This window comes from Pristis pectinata, chromosome 21 (assembly GCF_009764475.1).
Source record: "Pristis pectinata isolate sPriPec2 chromosome 21, sPriPec2.1.pri, whole genome shotgun sequence".
In the NCBI taxonomy this organism is placed as follows: domain Eukaryota; kingdom Metazoa; phylum Chordata; class Chondrichthyes; order Rhinopristiformes; family Pristidae; genus Pristis; species Pristis pectinata.
In genome coordinates this window covers 24,468,194-24,486,072 of record NC_067425.1, presented here as the reverse complement: position 1 = coordinate 24,486,072, position 17,879 = coordinate 24,468,194, and the positions used below count along the sequence as shown (strand labels likewise).

General features: G+C 39.6%; 1 protein-coding gene across 1 annotated transcript in view; it reads left to right on the top strand.

The window, feature by feature from the left end:
* Positions 1-2,557: 2,557 nt before the first annotated feature.
* Positions 2,558-17,879, top strand: part of nf2b (NF2, moesin-ezrin-radixin like (MERLIN) tumor suppressor b) — a 35,198-nt gene continuing 19,876 nt past the window's right edge. The window contains exons 1-6 of the mRNA XM_052035510.1: positions 2,558-2,840; positions 6,153-6,288; positions 11,383-11,508; positions 14,108-14,230; positions 15,918-16,001; positions 17,167-17,235. Coding sequence (XP_051891470.1) covers positions 6,199-6,288; positions 11,383-11,508; positions 14,108-14,230; positions 15,918-16,001; positions 17,167-17,235 — 492 coding nt within the window. The 5' untranslated portion in view covers positions 2,558-2,840; positions 6,153-6,198. The remainder of the gene's footprint in view (positions 2,841-6,152; positions 6,289-11,382; positions 11,509-14,107; positions 14,231-15,917; positions 16,002-17,166; positions 17,236-17,879) is intronic.

Here is a 17,879-nt window from a genome sequence, read left to right as displayed (position 1 = left end):
TAAATAAACTAATATATACATTACAACTAGATTTATATGGTACCTTGAGCTTTCTGTAGGGCTCTAAGGTCGGAAGGCACATAGTATGCTTCTGGACTTTTCTGTGGGTAATTTAGAAATATTTCTTCTAGTCATTTTGCCACTCAAGGATAAAGAACGCTTGCTGTGGGGTTATCTCCACAGTTATGAGCAAAGGATCATGCACGTGATGGTCACTGTGAAATTGTGAAATGGCTTACACCATTCTCATTCAAGTTCTTCTCAAGAAAAATATCCTGGAGTCAATAGAGGGGAGGATTGTGTGTATGATGGACTGTGCTGCATTCACAGCTTTGCAATTTCTTGCGGTCTTGGGCAGAGCAGTTGCTGTACCAAGCTGTGATGCATCTGGAGAGAATGCTTTCTATGGTGCATCTGTAAAAACTGGGAGTCAAAAATTAAGAGTCAGCAGGTACATGCTGTTGTGGTTCTGGGCAGAGGAAGGAGTGAAAGCAGAAATACAGGAAATAGAAAAACTATGGTTGAACATCCTGACAAGAATGGTAGAGGGAACCAACCTAAAGTTGAAAAAATAGAAGGTTCGATTGTAAGCACTGATGTAGAAGATGGCTTTGTCAGAACAGTTGTGATGGAGACAGGGAAACTGGTAGAATGGAATGGAGTCCTAACAAGAAGCAGATTGTGAGGTATTGTAATCAGAGCAGCAGTGGGAGTGCAAGGGGTGGTTGTGGATATCATTTGCCAACCTATCTTCTGAAATGCAGATAGTGGAGGAAGAGATGAACCACGTGATAGGGAAAGCAGGTTGGAAATTAACAGCAAAGGCGATAAACCTAGACCAGTAGGTGGACAGAAAGCAATGAAGAGTTGGTGGAAGTGAGGGGAGCGCTACAGCGAGGATATAAAAAGAACTGCATTGTGGGCTGTGGGTTGTCATGAGGCCAGAGGGGAGTGGGTGCAAGAAATCTATATTGTAGGTGTACATGTAATGGGAGCTGTGTTCTGGGGTTGTAGAGTGTGAGGGGAATTTTATTGGTAGGTTTGGCCGTGAAGGCAGGTGTGACATCAACTAGCAGGTGTTTTCCCTTTGATTTTCCTACTTTGTTTCCAAAGACTCCATGTTGCCACACTTAGTGCCTTGATGTGAAGGATAGTCTTTCTCATCTCTGGAATGCAGCCTTTTGGTTCATGTTTGGATCAAGGTTGCCTAGAGGTCTGGAGTGGATAAGTTATGAAGAAACCCAAATTGATCATCACTGAGCATGTTATTGGTACGTTTGCTTGATAACATTGCCAATCACACCTTCTGTAACTCTGTTCATGACTGAAAGTAGACTGATTAATAATTAGACATTTGTCCTGCTGCTTGTGGTAGGATAAACGTGGACAACTTCCCACAATGTTGGGATATCAGTGCTGGAATTGTCCTGGAACTTCTTAGATAAAGGCACAGCTAGTTCTGGAGCAGAAATCTTTAGCAATACAACCAGCCAGGAAGTTTTCTTGGTCCTATAGCTTTTGCAACATCCAGTTCTCTTAGCTAAAAATTTATATCAAGTAGAGTGCATCATATCGGCTGAAGACATGTTTCTGTAATGGTGGGGACAGTTGGAAGAGCCAAGATGGTTCATGCACTTGACACTTCTGGCTAAATATGGTTGCAGTTGCTGTCCTTTCTTTGGGAGAGCCAGATAACACAGTAGAAGATATCCTCAGTGTGAAAACAACATGTTCGAGTGTTGTTGAATATGATGGGAGTTACGTTTAACGGCTGTGGGGTGAGTGTGCTGTGGGGGTGGGCTGTGTTGAGAGAATGAGGGGATAATAGATTATGTTATAGAGTCATAGAGTTATACAGCATGGAAACAAGCCCTTTAGCCCAACTCATCCATGCCGAACTATGGAGGTCAGGAGAGCAGTATCGTGGGGTTGTAGGGTATGTGGGAAACCATAGAGCTGTGTTGTGGCAATAAAGGCTGTGTTGTGAGGGTGAAGGTTTCTTTGTGAGCTGTGTTATGTAGTGGAAAGTTTGTGGGAGTTGTATTTCAGTGGGGTGCTTTTAAGAAGCTGTGGTTTGGTGTGTAAGGTGGCAGCTGTCTTTTGGGGACATAGTTTGTGTGGATCTGTCTTTTGGGTGGGTTTTGTATGCAGTTGTGTTTTGGGGTGGAGGTTTCGAGGGAGCAATGCTTAGGAGAACGTTTGTTGGGGAGCTGTGTTTTGGAGGGGGAGGGTTTGCAGGGAGAGTTAAGTGTTGAGGGGGAATTGCGTTTGGTGGGGAGAACTGTTAGGAGGGGGAGGATTCGCAGGGGGAGAACGCTGCATTTGTAGGGGAGGATTCAAGGAGGGAGCTGTGCCGGGGGGAGGGTTTGAGGAGGGAGGGAGCTGTGCCTGGGGGGGAAGGGTTTGAGGAGGGAGGGAGCTGCGCCTGGGGGGGAGGGTTTGAGGAGGGAGGGAGCTGTGCCTGGGGGGGGGGAGGGTTTGAGGAGGGAGGGAGCTGCATCTGGAGGAGAGGGTTTGAGGAGGGAGGGAGGGAGGGAGCTGCGCCTGGAGAGAGGGTTTGAGAGGCGCTCCGCTGTGGGTTGCTCATCCCACCTGGAGGGCGCGCTCTGCCGCCCGCTGCCGGGGAGCGGTGGGTCTCCGTCCTTGTGCCCCACCAGCCGTGTCGGTGGATCAGCTGCTCCAACCGGTCGCCACCAAACTTGAACGCCGTGCGCCAGGCCATGGCCTGGTGGGAGGGAGCGCCGTGCGGTTTATTGTCGGTCTAAAGCCGGGTTCGGTGCCGTGTCGCCCGTACTCGCTGCAACTCCAGCCCGGGGCTTGGGCTGGGCCTCCCTGTGTCCGTGAGTATTTGAGGCACAATTCAAATTGCGACGGATTTAAGGATGAACCGAATCAAAGAGTAATTATTAATCTATATTTGTGGGTTATTTCTGAAAGCTGCTGTTACAGTTTTTACATTGAACGTACAGTTCGGCCTCCAGAGCGTTTGATCCTTTTTGAGGGGTGTTGGTATCTGTTTTTTTTATTGTTTATTTTGTTAACCAAATGTTTCTTACACTCGGGCGAACATATCTCCAATTACAGATAATGATCATAATGGTGCCTTGTACACATTGTAATGTTTTCCAGTACTAACATTTTTGCTTCATTACACCGTTGATTGTTTACCAGATGAATTACTGAGTAGAGGCAGCCTGCCCCTCCAATGTGAAGTAAATCCACATTTCTTTATTTTCACTCCCGCCCGCTCCACTTCATCCTCACACCGATTCCTAAGTCACAAGTGAAAAGCGAAGGCTTTGCTTGTTTCCAAACAAGGCAAAACAATATTTCAAAAGGAAAGTATTATAACACCTCAATTCTTCCACAGAACCCCGTCATAATATAGAGATGGAGAAGGAGGACTATTAGGCTCACTTTAATTCATTCACTTACAAAATCCTAAAATCTCCTATTTGCAGCATCCAGTTTTTAATTCGCTAATCTATTATTCTCTATGAACCGTCTTCTAGCTTTGTAACTCTTTAGTGATATCAACCTAAAAATTACCGTATTGCTCTTTTTAAATACTCCACACACCCAGTAGTTCTTCTATAATTTGAAGTAATATTCTGGATTTATTTATCCCTCTTTATTAACCAACTCGTACTGTACTTGAAAAGCCTATTTCTAGAGTCACTCATTATTCAGACTTATGGCAACGAGATCATGTTTGTTATTCTGAGTCTATCTTTTTTGAATATTGATTGTCAGATTAAATACTGTATTTTGTGTATAGCCCTTATCAGAATCAGGTTTATTATAAGATAAGATCTTTATTAGTCACATGTACATCGAAACACACAGTGAAATGCATCTTTGCATATGAAATTTGTTGTTTTGCGGCAGCAGTACAGTGCAAGACGTAAAAATTACTATAAGTTACAAAATTAAATAAATAGTGCAAAAGAGGAATGACAAGGTAGTGTTCATGGACCTTTCAGAAATCTGATAGCGGAGGGGAAGAAGCTGTTCCTGAAATGTTGAGTGTGGGTCTTCAGGCTCCTTTACCTCCTCCCTGATGGTAGTAACATGAAGGGGGCGCGTCCCAGATGGTGAGAATCCTTAATGATGGATGCTGCCTTCTTGAGGTGCTGCCTCTTGAAGATGTCCTCGATGGCAGGGAGGGTTGTGCCCGTAATGAAGCTGGCTGAGTCTACGGCCCTCTTCAGCCTCTTTCGATCAAAGCGCTGATTAGTTTGATGTCTTCCACTGACTTGTGTTTTACTATTTTCACTCTATCATTCTGGTTTCACTGATTTTAAATTGTGATACTTATGAACCCAAATGCAGGAACACTGTTTCTAATGCTCGACTTGCTGAGTGCTTCAAGCGCCTTTCTGTTTTTTATTGCATTGATGGGGCATATTAATAATTCATTTTGAAATCACCATGAATCTTTAAACTTCATTCTTAGTCATTAGGATCATAAGCTTCCCCACATCACCTTCACCTCTTTGTTATTTCCCTTTGTGTTTTTGGAGCTTATTTAAATAAAAATAAAGCAAAGAGATCACTCATTGTTTCCAGACAGAACTTAACTGTCTTTAGAAGTGATTGCTGTTCTAAGGTCTTTAACAATCTTGTTCATTAGTTGAAATGTGTTGAGATTAATGTGTGCTTTGAGGGAGAATAGGAACAGAAGAGGAAATTTTGAAATCACCGGGTTCACTCTTGGGGGTTTCAGATTTTCATGCCTCCTTGCATTCAGTATTATCAGCTAATCCAACTGTATGTTGAATCTCATTTTTTTTGGAGTACAACCTTTTCCATTGCATATCTAATTAAATGATGCCTTGATCTAATAATTAAAATGGAGGGACACTGCTCCATTTGTTGGCTTGTGAAAAGTGTCATGTGATGACATTTGAGTTTATTGATGGAAAACTGAAACAATACTCCATTGAGCCTGGACATAGACTTCAAACCAACAGATAGTTTTAGCCCCAGCAATTTCCCCCTGTGCTTCCCTTGGCATCCTGGAGATTTATCTACCCTAAAGTGCACCAATATTTCTAACACTTTCTCCTTTCTGATACAGATGTGCTCCAGAATATCAGTGTAACCCTCACTTAACTCTGCAGCTTCCATGTCCTCCTCTCTGATGAGCATTGTTGAGAAGTATTCATTTAGGTTCTCGCTCATAGCTACTGGCTCCACGTATAGACTACTTTTCTTTACTTAGCTACTCTCTTGCTTCTAAAAGGATTTGGGATTCTCCTTACTCCTACTTGCCAAGAACATTTCATGGCCCTTTTTTTGCTCTCTTAATTTCTTGTTTTCTCCTATATCCCCTGTAAACCTCAAGTGACTCCTTCAATATCATTTTCCTATACTTGACGTATGTTTCCTTTTCCGGAATCAAACCTTCAATATCCTTTGTTAACCAAAGCATAGTGTCAGCAGAGATCGGTGAAAAGGCAAACAGAATCTGCCCAATAACTTAATAATTCACCAATGCCTCAGAGCCTCTCTGTCAGTTCAAGGTATGCATTTTAACTAACAGCAGCATTGGGTTATGCTCCATATAAGCCACCTCTCCCTGTGCTTTATCAGACTCTAGGTCCATATCCTGAAATGAAACTGATTATGCACTGGGAGCGTAAAATTGATGTGTAGTTATAAGGATGTGTACTGTGAAGACATTGCTTATTTTTACTATAATCTTGTCAGAATGGATATTGGAGTGCTACAGTAGCAGTGACCATACCTCGTGTTTACTTTTCCCACACACTTCTGCCTTTGGTTATTTCAGGCTATGTTAAGCTACTGGAAAATCCACAGCTGCATAATTGCCTAATCTTTAGTCTGTTCCCATAGGGAAACAACCAATTCAGTTAATTCTAGAAAATGTAGGCACAATTTGGTAGAGATTTGGAAGACTGCCAGTGTTAACATCGGTATTCTGCAATTTATCTGGAAACTCTGGGTAAAGGTGTATCAGTCAAAGAGCTAAAACAGAAGGGCTGCTTGTGTATGTCTGGGATTATGGTTACGGATCACCATATAGAGGGAGGCCACTTTATGTACATACTCATTGGACAGGTAGATGGTCTCTTTTGTAAATTGTTTTAAATGTACACATGGCATTAATATTCCTTTCAATTGTTAAGTTTAAAACTACACTTGACGGATACCATCAAAGGATTTAGAAGCAAAATGTCGATAATGGTCTTAAAGAAGAAACAACCTAAAACCTTCAAAGTTAAGGTTATTACCATGGATGCAGAAATGGAGTTCAGCTGTGAGGTAAGAGAGAGTTTCTGTTTTAGATTTAAATTTTATTTTACATTTTGTTATGTCTTTGGATTATTGCAATGTTTTGAAATGTGGTCATTGCTGTTACGAAGGCAAATGCGATGTTTGATTAGTTACTCGATTTCTGGCAATGGTAATTATATAGAGAATGTGCGATCCCACACTCTTGGTTTGAGGTGGGGAAAGCTTCCTCCTTTTTAAATATTCCAAACGAATCTTATGTTTAACTTGAGACTTAGTTGAACTCTGTTTGTTAATTCATCTGAAAGATGGCATTTCTGACAATGCTGCATTCTTCAGTATTGAAGTATGACCCAGATATAGGGCTTAAATCCCTGAAATGGTGCTTGAACCAATAGTCATCTCATTGATGTGAGATGTTACCAACTTGCTTAAATAGCTTGTTCCAGTTGCAATAATGGGGTCCAATGAAGACTACTAAGGAACATCATTGGTCTCCTAATATACTACAAAAACAATTATAGTTGTGCAATAATAATGAAAACTTTACATCAAAATGCATCAAACAGTTCTTTTGCTTGAACTTTCATTGTAATAATTCATAGTAAAATTTAAAGCTCATGCATTTGAAAGATTGGATAATTTTTCACCATTCACTAATATTAGGTTATTTAAATTGGATATATTAAAGAGAATGGAGAAAAATATGTTTTGTTACCAATTCTGGATCTTAGATGACCTAAAATAGGTTTTGAAATATTCCTCTTTGAAAAGATTGCAATGAAACATTGACTTGCCTGTCTTTTTTTGATCTGCTAGAATTTTCTGATTTGTCTTCAGCTGTTATTATACTTCATCTGTGAAACACATCGAAACGTTCACAATACTAACAATGCCATATAAATGCATGCTCATTCTTTAATTTGATCTCTCTTTTTTGCCACATTTCAAATACTGAACCAGTTTTCCTGTGTTATTGCTCAGAAGTACTGGCCACTGTTGAACTTGGGATTGTGCTCCAGGGAACAAATATTTGTATTAATTAAAACCATAATGTTGAATTGGAGAAGTTTAATTTTGCTGGCCACCAACTCTGCAGCGTGCCCAAAATATTGATATTTCTGTTATCTTAATTATTTTTATTTAATTATGCCTATCTATTTCTCCTTGGTTTTTGGGCAAGTTATCTAAGTGCCATGAAAATTAATTTAGTTCACCAGCAGATAATTGCCATGGTCAGAGAATGGACATTTTTTTTCATTCAGAAGTTGCAGACATCTGTAATGTACTAAGATTTATTGCCTTGAAAATGAGGAAGTGGGAAGCAGAAGAGGACTTTGAATAAAGGTAAGTAGGGCAAAGAGAAGAGAAAGGTTTGGGTCAGATTTGTGCAGATTTTCAGCTAGAGGCTCCATAGAGAATGCCTGGTTAATGGCAGTTTGCAGGTCCACTAGTTCCTGATTTCTGTTCTGTGCATTGTACCCAGCCCTGCAGTTTTACACCAGTGATAGCTGGTATCTGTGGCATGACTTCATTCATTGCTGTCCCAGATTGAAGATGTTTTTATGGGTTATGGGCATTGCTGGCATCTATTATTCATCCCTTCATACTCTGAACTGTGAAGGCAGTTAAGAGTCAACCACTATGGTGATTCTGGAGTCGTACATTGGTCAGATAAGGCAAGGATGGCACGCTTCCTTTCCTGAAGACATTAAAGAATCAGATTGGTTTTTATGACAATCTCAGGTCACCATAACTGAGACCAGCCTTTTTTTATGTTTTGTTTATGTTAATTAATCTAATGTTTAATTAATATCTGTTACTACTAAAATTTATTATTTTTAATTTGATCAGTTTTTTGAATGTTTCCAATCGTCAGAGATGGAGGAGCAATTTAAAAAAGACAGTTTTGTCGAGAAGGTCGTCAGAGTGGTCTGGGGTCACAGTCTGAGAATCTGCTGCTTGAGGTGGTTCCCATTTACATACCACTATGCTTCATCGCAGTGGGAACAAGACCCCCGTACAAACAAACTGGCAGGCTACAGAAAGTAAATGCAACCAATAGTAAATGTGGCAACATTGAGTGATGGGCTAGATTTAACATGATGCAACCCATCCATAAACACTAGAGGCAGGAAAGAGAGACCATATGATCCAACTTATTGTGTGCAACACAATTAGCATTTTCTGTTAACTTTTACCATTATAAATTCCAAAATTCACATTCATAATGTGAATATAAACACTTTTTCTATAATTATACCTATTGCGGGCCTGCAGATAAAATTGCAGCATGATTTCATGTACCCTATATATACATGAATGTAAGAAAGCATAATAGGAGTTTAAATTTAAATAAAGATCACAGTGTAGCGGTTGCTACCGCGGAATAAAACAAGACTCTACTCGGAGGATTGCCAAACAGAACTGGTTTTCTTTCCCGCCTTGCGCGGGCCCTTTAAGGGAGAATGTTCCCGCCCAAAACAACCGGCAATGACGTAAGTCCTACGTCATCAGGACTTTCCCGCGCGCGGGTTCTCCCTGTCGCTCGGAAAGACGAGGCCCGCCGCCATCTTGGGCCTCATCGCTCCGACGCCGCGCGACCCGACTGCCGAGCCGGTTCGCCCGACTAGACGGTGAGTCGCCACAACAGATCCATTTATTAGGACATTAAATTGGAAGACTGTTCCAACATCAAAAAATAAAATGTTGGATTAACATCTGTTCTTTTTTTATTAGATATATCTTCAGTAATGCGTAATAGCACTGCTAAAACATCTTCAAACTTGGAACCAATAATAAATTCTTTCCCAAATAAAAGGATCATGCAGTCTTTCAGAATGTGTACTTTTAATCCTAATTACTTTTGAGTTTTGTTTCAGTATTTATTTATGAACATGTCCATTTCTAACAAAATTCAGTTAGTTGCTACATTTTTTCCCCTTGCCAATTTCAATTTTTTAAAACTTTATTTTCCTGTCATTTCTGAAGACTGCATGATTCATGCTGGAGTATTGTTTCATAGTATTAGCAACGCTTATTCATGTTTTCCGATGATGAGTGCCAAGTTATTTGAACATTAGGATTGGTTATGTTGGCCAAGACTGGTCTTGGTCTTATCAAGCACCTAAGCATTATATTTTCTAGCAGAGATGATGCTGATTGCAAGTTGTTATTGGATAGTGGCAACCTTGATTTTGTATAATGGCATTATCAGTTCCTCTTTGTTTAAAGTGTTAACTGTGATTAGGGTCCCCATTCATCCTCCTTCACATCACAGGCATTTTATACTCATTCATTTTTAGAGTCTTGGCATTGCTAACAGTGAACCATCAACTTTAGCTACAGTCATCCTCTGCAGGTACTTCACAGTGCTGATGGGTAGGGAGTTCCAGTGCTGATGAAGGACTGGTGACATATGTTCAAGAGAGGATGGTGTGTGACTTTGTGGGGAACCTGTAGGTGACAGTGTTCCCATTTGCCTGTTGCCCATGTCTTCCTTGCTGGCAGAGGTTGTGAGTTTGGGAGGTGCTATGAGAGTAGCCTTAGTGTGAAACTCTAGTGCATTTTGTAGATAGTACACACTGCAGCTACTGTGCACTGCTGGTAGAGAGAATGAATATTCTGAGCAGTGATTGGGATGTCACGGGCTGCTTTGACTTGAATAGCGTCAAACTTCATGGGAATTGTTGCACGTATTCAGGCAAGTGAAGGTAATTCCATCATGCTGCTGGTGGCTTGTGGATGATGGAAAGGCCTTGGGGTGTCAGGAGGTGATTCATTCACTACAGGATATTCAGTGTCTGACCTATTGTAGCCACAAAATTTATGTTTCTGGTTGATAGTGACCTCTAGGATGTTGATGGTGGGGGACTTGGTGATGGTGATGCCAGTAAATGTCAAAGGTGTGTTGGAGATTGTCATTGCCTTTCACTTTCATGGCTCAAACGTTAGTTGCCACTTATTAGCCCATGCCTGAATGTTGTCTAGGTCTTGTTGCTTGCAAGCAAGGGCTGCTTCATTTGCTGAGGAGTTGCAAATTGAATTGAACATTAGGTGATCATCAGCAATTATCCCCACTTCTGACCGTTCATCCCCACATCTGACCACTTGATAGAAGGAAGGTGATTGATGAAATAGCTGAAGGTGGTTGAGCCTAGGAACTCCTGCAATGGTATCCTGGAGCTGGGATGATTGGCCTCCTGTAATCACAGTCATCTTCCTTTGTACGAGGTCTGACACCAACCCCTGGAGTGTTTTCCCTTTGCTCATGGACCTCTGTTTACTAGGGCATCCCGATACTACATTCCGCCTTGATTGAAGGGCCGTCACTCTCACTTCACCTCAGGAATTTGGCTCTTTGGTCCATGTTTGGGCCAATATTGTGATGAAGGCTGGAGCAGAGCAGTCCTGGTGAAATCCAAATTGCTTTCGACAAGTAGATGCTGTGATCAGTTGATTGACGAGTAGGTGTTTATTGATGAGTAGGTGCTGCTTGTAAGTACCGTTGATGGCAGCTTCCATCACTTTGCTGATGATTGCAAGTACGCTGATTGTGTGGTAAGAGCTGGATTGGGTTCCTCTTGCTTTTTCTGAAGAGGGTATGCCTGGGCAGTTTTTTACATTGTCAGCTAGAAGCCAATGTTGTAGCTGTAGTGTAACAGCTTGGCTAGAGGTGCAGCTTGTTTTGGAGTGCGGGTCTTTAGTAATTGGCTGAGTCTAGTTCCACAGCCTTCGCTGCATCCAGTACTCTCGCTTCTTTCTTAAAATTGCTCAGAATGAATTGAATTGGCTGTCGTAATGGTGGTGTTCTCGGGAGGGAATTGAGATGGATCACCTATTCAATTTTTCTGTCTGAACAAGGTTGGCAAATGCTTTAGCTTGGTTTTTGTCATTGCTCAGTGACACCAGCTAAATTAATTCACCACAGAGATCTAAAAGAGAACTATCCTGGTTGTTAAGCTTCAGATCCTCGTTCACTAAGCTATTCTGGGTGTCTCAGCCACTTCACCTTTACATAGTGTTGCCCAAGACTAGACGGTCCAGGCCAAGAAATGCATGAACAGTTAATATTAAACAGCAAATCGAGATATTACAAATTTTGTTAATTTTTTTGTCTTGCAGGTGAAATGGAAAGGAAAAGACCTCTTTGACTTGGTGTGTAGAACAATTGGATTGCGAGAAACTTGGTTCTTTGGTCTACGATACATCGTAAAAGATACTTCTGCATGGTTAAAAATGGAGAAAAGGGTTTGTATGAAATTTTCATTTGGTTTAAAAATATTGTTATTTGCAGAAATTTTAAATTTGAATGTCTAAAACTATGAAGTGTCAAGAATACTTGATCACATTTTTAAACTTGTACTATTAATCTCTAAATTTAACAGTATTAAATATCTTTACAATCTTAATGTTATCTGGAATATAAAAATGGATTAGAATTTATATAAACTTCAGGAAAATTGACTGAACGTGCCAGAAATTTTGAATTTGTAATTTATAAATATCTGAAAAAGAAGAACATGTTGCAGATTTGAATGGACTCAGCTATTTTTATTGCACCATACTTAATAGGGGCCAAATAAGCATTAATATTCAGGCTGCACAAACCGGTAGACTGTGTAGTTCGACTTTTGGTCAAGCCACAGGTGTCCTTTCCTTTTCCAATCTTTTTATTAATTTTCAAATTAATACAGATTAATATATATAACATCAATGATTATACATGTGATACAAAGAGATCGGGAGGACAATCATGACATAGAACAGTACAGCATAATACAGGCCCTTCAGCCCACAATGTTGTGCCGACCTTTAAACCTCGCCTGAGACTATCTAACACCTTCCTCCCACATATCCCTCTATTTTAAATTCCTCCATATGCTTATCTAGTAATCTCTTGAATTTGACCAATGTACCTGCCTCCACCACCACCCCAGGCAGCGCATTCCATGCCCCAACCACTCTCTGGGTAAAAGACCTTCCTCTGGAATCTCCCTTGAGCTTCCCACCCATTACTTTAAAGCCATGGCCTCTTGTATTGAGCATTTGTGTCCTGGGAAAGAGGCGCTGGCTGTCCACTCTGTCTATTCCTCTTAATATTTTCTACCCCTCTATCATGTCTCCTCTCATCCTCCTCCTCTCCAAAGAGTAAAACCTAGCTCCCTTAGTCTCTTCTCATAATCCATACTCTCTAAACCAGGCAGCATCCTGGTAAATCTCCCCTGTACCCTTTACAATGCTTCCACATCCTTCCTATAATGAGGCAACCAGAACTGTGCACAGTACTCCAAGTGCGGTCTGACAAGAATTTTGTAGAGCTGCATCATTACCTCATGGCTCCTAAACTCGATCCCTTGACTTATGAAAGCTAACACCCCATAAGCTTTCTTAACTACTCTATCCACCTGTGAGGTAACTTTCAGGGATCTGTGGATATGGACCCCCAGATCCCTCTGCTCCTCCACACCACCCAGAATCCCGCCATTAATCTTGCACTCTGCCTTGGAGTTTGTCCCTCCAAAGTGTACCACCTCACACTTCTCTGGATCGAACTCCATTCGCACTTCTTAGCCCAGCTCTGAATTCTATCAAGGTCCCTCTGCAATCTTCGACAATCCTCTACACTATCCACAACACCACCAATCTTTGTGTCATCTGCAAACTTGCCAACCCAACCTTCTACCCCCTTGTCCAAGTCATTAATAAAAATCATATATAATCATAAAGAATAAAAAATATAATCTAGACCTCATGGTCTCTTAGTAAGCGAATATAATACAAAAACAAAATCAAGAAGGGAAAGAAAAAGATTTATTGTATAATTTAAAAAAAAGAGAACCCCCAAATCAAAAAAAATTATAAGTAATAAATTGAAACAAACTTTAAAAAAAATTTCAAAAGAGAAAAAAAAACTGGACTGATATTTCTCGATGAAAAAAGAGCATTATTATGTCGTCAACTCCGCTCCTCTAAATTCAAAGGTTATCGAAAAGGGATCTATATCATATGAAAATATTGAATAAATGGACTCCAAACTTCCACAAATTTAAGTGAAGAATGAAGCCACAAGTGTCAGGCATTGTGTAATAAGTTGGAAAGCAATTGATAATTATATGAAAGGTACTAATAAACATAATAAAAGTTGAATGGAGAAGTATGGAAATAGAATAATGAAAAAAGAAAATGTGTGAAGCATTGTTGAGGACAGGCAGCATCTGTGAAGGGAGAAAGATGGGGTCAAGTCTGAGTCCAATGATTGGTCAGAACTGGTTCCATGCTGCTAATATAGATGATATTGTTTACCAATCTTCAAAATATCTTTGAAACTTTGTGAAATAAAAACAAACTTTGTAAATAAAGTCTTTCAAAACATTCTTGTCACTTGAAATGGAATCGCTGCAGTAATCAATAATATTGCTTGGTAAAGATCGTGTTCCAGTTATGCTCCCTCTTGTCATTTCTTTGATGTCATTGATTTGATTGACTTGTTTGACTTCGCTGAAAATTTCCTACCACTTGACAGTTTCTATTTGGATATGTGTTTGAAAGGGGCCAGGAGTGATTGTATATTTCACTTGTTTTCTTACCCCTCTCTACAAGGCTATGCTTGACTGTATTTTGGTACCTCTGAAAGCTGATGTATGGAGTTTCTGGTATCTATGAATGCGCGGAATTTCTATCACAACCCTCTATCGTTCAAGTTATTCTGCAATAGAGTAGTGCTGTTTTTGAGAAAACAATTTCAGTTTTAATCTTTTATTGTAGTTAAGTTCTGAGGTGATCGCTAATGATATGATTTTCTCTTTTAAATGAATTGGAGAATTTATTTCTGTATCACTATAAACAGGTGTTGGATCAAGAGGTTCCCAAGGAGGATCCAATTACATTTCACTTCCTAGCCAAATTTTATCCTGAGAAAGTGGAAGAAGAACTTGTCCAAGAAATCACCCAGCACCTTTTCTTCCTGCAGGTATGTGTCCATTTTCCTCCTGCAGGTAAGTTTTATGAAGAAGTTATCATAAGAAGTTAGTTGTGTTTTTCCTGTGCATATCAATCAGATGAGTGGGCAACCTTCAATATATATGCCCACTGTGTGTGGAATGTCTGCTTTTCCAGCCCTTTGCATCCAGTGTGATGGTAGGGACCACGGGCAGGAAGTGGGCTGCTTCCAGGTGGATCTAGGCAATTCCTGATGGTGTGGATGCTGAAAACTTAAGCCATAGAGGAAGAGAATTCTGTTTTTATATGTTTAGCAAAGCAGTCAAGACCTGAGTGAATGGAAAATTTGTTTATGGTACTTGTTGGAATTAGAATAGTGTAGTTTTGGGGCAATCCATTTTTAAAAATGATTTAAAAGTCTGGAGATTGCACACCACAAGTTGACGAGGATGAAAGACTGTCACAGTGAAGAGAAATTTGAGCTACTGGGAGCATTTTTACTGGAACAAGGAAAGGTCAAAGGTGAAATAATGTACGTTTTTCAATTTGCGAAGTGATTTGAAAGACTCCTCCAGTTTGAGGAGCCAGTTTCTTTGTATTTAATTTAAAATGATTGCTAAGTTTTTAAGAGAGGGAGTGAGCAGAAAATGATGAGACTATGAAATATATATATAATACAGAAAAAAAATTGAGAAGATGGTCATGAAGAAAAACTTTTGAGGGCCAATTAGTGACAAAGATACAAGGTATGATTATTGAGAGATGGTGAAATGGAACCATGACAAAAACAATTGAATTAGAAGCTATTGAGACCCAGAAGAGTATAGAATGTGGGGGATTGTTTCCTTATAAGATTGTTAGTCTGAGGGATAGATTAAACTCTTCTGTATCCACCAGCCAGGGGATATTGATTTCCAGTCATTCAAGTCTAGAAATTTAAACTGCTGTAAGTCAGCTTTGTAGAGAAATGGAAGTAAGGGAAGAGCTGTGCTGGAATAGGGAAATTTGTGGGCCATATCATGAGTATAGGGCTACACAGAGGAATGTTTAGGAAATGAAAACTGAAGCAGCCATAAAATTATGCTTGTGCATGAATCACAACCTACCCAAGAGTTTTGTCTGCAGATGACAGAAGGATGTGTCCAATTCCTGATCAGCAATGGGCCGAGCAGAGTTTGTGATTCTTCCTCGTCTGTCAGGCAACGGTGAAGAAAATAAGAGCCACAGTTGGCAGAGCAGCTGGCTTCAGATATGTAGTTGATAAGTGAGGGCAGAGTGTGCATCCATCTGTTGACTAAATATATAGGGTCAGAGGAAAGTAAGTATTTAAATTATATGGAGTAAATGGTAAACAAAAGACCTTTCAGCCCAGTAAATGTATTTCATGTAAAATTGCTTGTTTAATTAACTTTGACTGGAGTAAACCCAAGTCTAAACATTTCAAAGTAAAATTAATCCAGTGCTGAATGTTGTTTATAAGCACTGATTAAATAGAATATTGTTGTGGATTTTTAAAATTGACTTCTGCAGTTGGAGCTATGATACTGAATTGTACGTTGGCTTCACATTGGATTCTTCCTACAAGTATAATTAATGAGCTATTTGTCCTAATGTATTTGACTGATAATATCATATCATTAAAAGCTGGCATGAGATTACCATATGCAAGAGGAATGGGTTCTTAGTCTGGAATGAAATATCTGATTCCTTTCCCACAGGTGAAAAAACAGATTTTGGATGAGGAGATTTACTGTTCCCCCGAGGCTTCCGTGCTGCTGGCATCTTATGCTGTTCAAGCAAAGGTTTGGCGCCATATTCAGTTTCAAAATTTGCATGTCCAAGATGAAAACATATATTTCACATCAGCCTTCCTACTGCTTTTGTTTATTTTCAAAGGAAAGACAAATGCACGTACTTGGGACAAAGTCCCAGACCGAATAATTACTATAGTATGCACTTAACAAAAGTTGAAGGTGAATGCATTGAGCATCAGTAAATACATTAATGTAGGGAATGCTTGTTAACTGAGTCTTGTTAACCCAATGCTTGTTAACAAGACATGGGTTGCTAGGAATTTTTGGAAAGGAGCTGTAAATGTCTCTGCCCTGCACTCTGGAATTCCCTACCTAAGTCTTTTCCTTTCTTCCACACTTTTCTTCTCCTTCATGACCCTCTTCAAAACACAAACCAGTTGCTTTCCTGAACTCTTGTACTTCTATCTTAGCTCTCTTTGATTCAAAAACAAGGCCCCCAAATCCCTCTGAGTACTAAAGTTAATGGGTTCTCACTGTAATTCTGCTTTTCCATTCTTCCTAGCAAATACTTCCCCCATATCATAGTCCATCTGCCACCTTGTTGCACATGCACTTAACGTACGTATGTAGCCTGTTTGTATTCTTGTCTTAGCATGTTATCTCACCTAACTTTGTATTGTCTGTAAACGTGGATACATTGCACTTGATAGTATTGATTCCAGCTGCCCCCCCCACTGCAATGTTTTAATGGATGGTGTTGCTCTAATTTTCCAGGATTCCTGTCAGTGTGGGAGCCTTTGTGCCTGTCCCAAATGTGCTAATGCCTCTTTGCTTGCACATTTGCACAAGGTCACCTATACTTCTGCCGTGGAGTCCTTTGGAACTATTTACTCATAATTGGTTAAGTCTTCCCAAATCACTAGAGAGTGCCCGTATTAAAAATTGTTTTTAGCTTTATTTTACAATAGAGGGTGAACATTGCATTTTATAATAATGGTGAATATTGTACATTTAAATAAAAGTGCTGATGTGCAAAAACATGTTATGAATTAATTGATTTGATCTGTGGTATTTGTGCATATTTTTCTATCAATTTTTAATTGAGAATGATAATGATTAAGATCCACAAAGGAAAATTACGCCATATACCGGCACTAAACACATGTCATTTCTTTGTGATTTTAAACAATTTTGTATTTTGTTTTCTTTACAGTATGGAGACTATGATCCAAATTTTCATAAACCTGGTTTCCTGGCTCAAGATGAACTATTGCCAAAAAGAGTAGGTCCTACAACTTTCAATGCAGCTCCTTATTTTTGTTAGATATTACATAATAAATTTTTAGAAATGTAATTATTACTAATCAATTATTATCATTACTTTGGAGATTATGTGGAAAAAGGTAGGTTTTAATATCAGACAAAAGTTATAAAATATTAAAGAAATTGGTTAAGTCTTCCCAAATCACTAGAGAGTGCCCGTATTAAAAATTGTTTTTAAATGATCCAAATTATTAATCCCTTTCTGATAAATTGACCCAAAGAGTTCTCATTTTGCATAGAAACTAAAGGATGAATTATAGTGTGGAATGAGGCTATTTGGCCCCTCGTGTCTCCATGAGCTCTTGAGTAAAGTTGTGCAATTAATCCTGCTCTCCTTTTTTCCTCTTGCCCTCTAATGTCTTGCTCTCTAATCCGTCTGGCTTAATGTTACTCTGAATCTATTTATACAGCACCCTTTCAGGCATTGCTTTCCAGATCCTTTTTAAAAAAATTGTTTTCTTATATCCCCTCTGGTTCAACATTTGTTATTTTTATAATAGGTTAATGTTCTTGAAAGGCTGCTACAGTATCTTGATTTTTTTTAAATTTAAAAAGTGGTCCATGAGAAATGACTGAAACAAAACAATAATGGATATTAGTTGG